The sequence below is a fragment of the Oncorhynchus masou genome, chromosome 10 (genome assembly GCF_036934945.1).
Source record: "Oncorhynchus masou masou isolate Uvic2021 chromosome 10, UVic_Omas_1.1, whole genome shotgun sequence".
Classification (NCBI taxonomy): domain Eukaryota; kingdom Metazoa; phylum Chordata; class Actinopteri; order Salmoniformes; family Salmonidae; genus Oncorhynchus; species Oncorhynchus masou.
The window spans coordinates 22,253,196-22,255,350 of record NC_088221.1 but is presented as its reverse complement, the minus strand read 5'-3'; the positions used below and the strand labels follow the sequence as shown (position 1 = coordinate 22,255,350).

The 2,155-nt window shown below is 51.1% G+C and overlaps 1 protein-coding gene across 1 annotated transcript; it reads left to right on the top strand.

Moving 5' to 3' along the window:
• The first annotated feature begins 287 nt into the window (after positions 1-287).
• LOC135546947 (high-affinity lysophosphatidic acid receptor-like) lies at positions 288-1,481 on the top strand. Its single transcript, XM_064975505.1, has one exon. It carries the CDS (start codon positions 294-296, stop codon positions 1,479-1,481), a length of 1,188 nt encoding a protein of 395 aa, XP_064831577.1. The 5' UTR covers positions 288-293.
• The last annotated feature ends 674 nt before the right edge of the window (positions 1,482-2,155 follow it).

The following is a 2,155-nucleotide window of genomic DNA, read 5'->3' as shown; positions in this document are numbered from 1 at the left end:
GCTGTGCGCAGTAGATCACCGGCTGGGTGTCGATGAACAGTGGCTATTCAACAAGTCGGTGCAGTCTGTTTTGTTCTTAAGGAACTATATTGCACTCAAATGATTCTGGTATGCAGGATTTGTTCCTACATGTTTCTTACATGTTTCATTTTGCTCCTGTTTCAGACCTTGCCATGAATGAGGAGACCAGGACTTGTGAGTTACCGAGGAAGCTGACAACAACACAACCTCAGACGAAAGAACAATGATGCATATCCAGGGTCGGACTGACTGGTAGACTGGTAACCATTGCCATGGAGTTTTGCAACGGCAGCCTGCTGGCTAGGTGTGCCCCCCTGATGGAGCCGGATGAGGAGGAAGGGGTGGTGATTTCACCACCACCGTCGCCGCCAGGGGTTGGGGCTACTAGTCCCTTCATGCCTGTCACCCTGCGTGTGATGCTGGCCGCCATCATGATCTTCATGATCACCATTGGTTTCCTGGGAAACGCTATCGTTTGTCTGATCGTCTACCAGAAGCCCGCCATGCGTTCCGCCATCAACCTGCTCCTCGCCACACTGGCGTTCTCTGACATCATGCTCTCGCTGCTCTGCATGCCCTTCACTGCTGTTACCATGGTTACGGCCGACTGGCACTTCGGGGGAGGGTTCTGCCGTGCTTCCGTTATGCTCTACTGGCTCTTCGTCCTGGAAGGCGTGTACATCCTCCTCATCATCAGTGTAGACCGCTTCCTAATTATCGTTCAGAGGCAGGATAAGCTGACACCGCACCGCGCCAAGCTGCTCATTGTTGCTTCCTGGGCGCTGTCCCTCTGCGTGGCACTCCCGTCTGTGATCGGCTGGCGGGCGGGCACGGCGGGTGTGACGGGCATTGGGGAGGCCTGGGCGCCACAGTGCGTGCTGGGCTACAGTGAGTCGCTGTCCGACCGCAGCTACACGGTGCTGCTGGTGGTGGCTGTGTTCTTTGTGCCGTTCGGCATCATGCTCTACTCCTACCTTTGCATCCTCAACACGGTGCGCCGCAACGCCCTACGCATCCACAACCACACCTACGACCAGGCCAGCCTTCCGGCCCTCAACCAGGTCAGCAAGCTGGGTCTTACAGGCCTGCAACGGCCCCCCCAGGTCAATGTGGACATGAGCTTCAAGACCCGTGCCTTCACCACCATCCTCATCCTCTATATCGGCTTCTCTGTGTGCTGGCTACCCCACACCGTTGTCAGTCTGCTGGCCGTGTTCAGCCAAAGGTTCTACTTCAGCCCGGCTTTTTACCCGGTCAGTGTGGGGGCACTTTGGCTCAGCTACCTGAAGACGGTGTTTAACCCCGTCATCTACTGCTGGAGGATCAGGAAGTTCCGGGAGGCGTGTCTGGAATTTATGCCCAAGAGCTGCAGGCTGTGTCCCAGGTTGCCGGGCCGGAGCCGCAGGAGGGTGAGGCCCAGTAACATCTACGTGTGCAGCGAGATCCAGTCGGCTGTGTGAGGAATTACCGCTCCCTCTGAGAATACTTTCTGGTATCAGAGTAAAGCAGTGTTCACCAACCCTGGTCTTGAAGAGCAAAAGGGTGCTCCACTGGTGTGAAGGACCTACTATAACTGCTCTATTATTTGTTAAGACATCAACATGTCAGCAGCATAGACAGTTTGCTGCTGAAACATTCCTGTCTTCTGATTTTTTGGGGGCGTCTGAGTAAGAGCAATCAGCAGAGTACATTCTTGTGTTTTGTCTATAGTGCTGTGGACACTGGACAGCCGTGAACAGAAGAACCCTCTCTTTTTTTGACTGTCTTTTTATCCCTTCTCCAAAAAAGACATGAAGAGAGTACAAATGATGCACAACCAGGAGCAGAGTTTTCTATTGAACCATTTCCCAGGTTTTTAATTGGCTGAGTACTGTTGGTGATCGTTTACCCAGATGGCTCTTGTATATGTCTGATACTGAAAGTAAATGAAAAGGAATTAATAATTGATTTAATGAGTTAACTAACAAACCAATTAACACGTGTGTTGACATCAACTGTGCAGATGAAGCATATAGACTGAGTATAAATGAAAGATAACAAATCATGGAAACACAGTTATAACTGTTGTATGTTGTGTACATACACTGTGATAGCATTGTACCTTGCTAATACTGGAACAAAAATATTGTATGTT

Bases quoted from the DNA above. Each gene is read 5' to 3' on its own strand.
- LOC135546947 (XM_064975505.1), top strand. From the start codon at position 294: ATGGAGTTTTGCAACGGCAGCCTGCTGGCTAGGTGTGCCCCCCTGATG.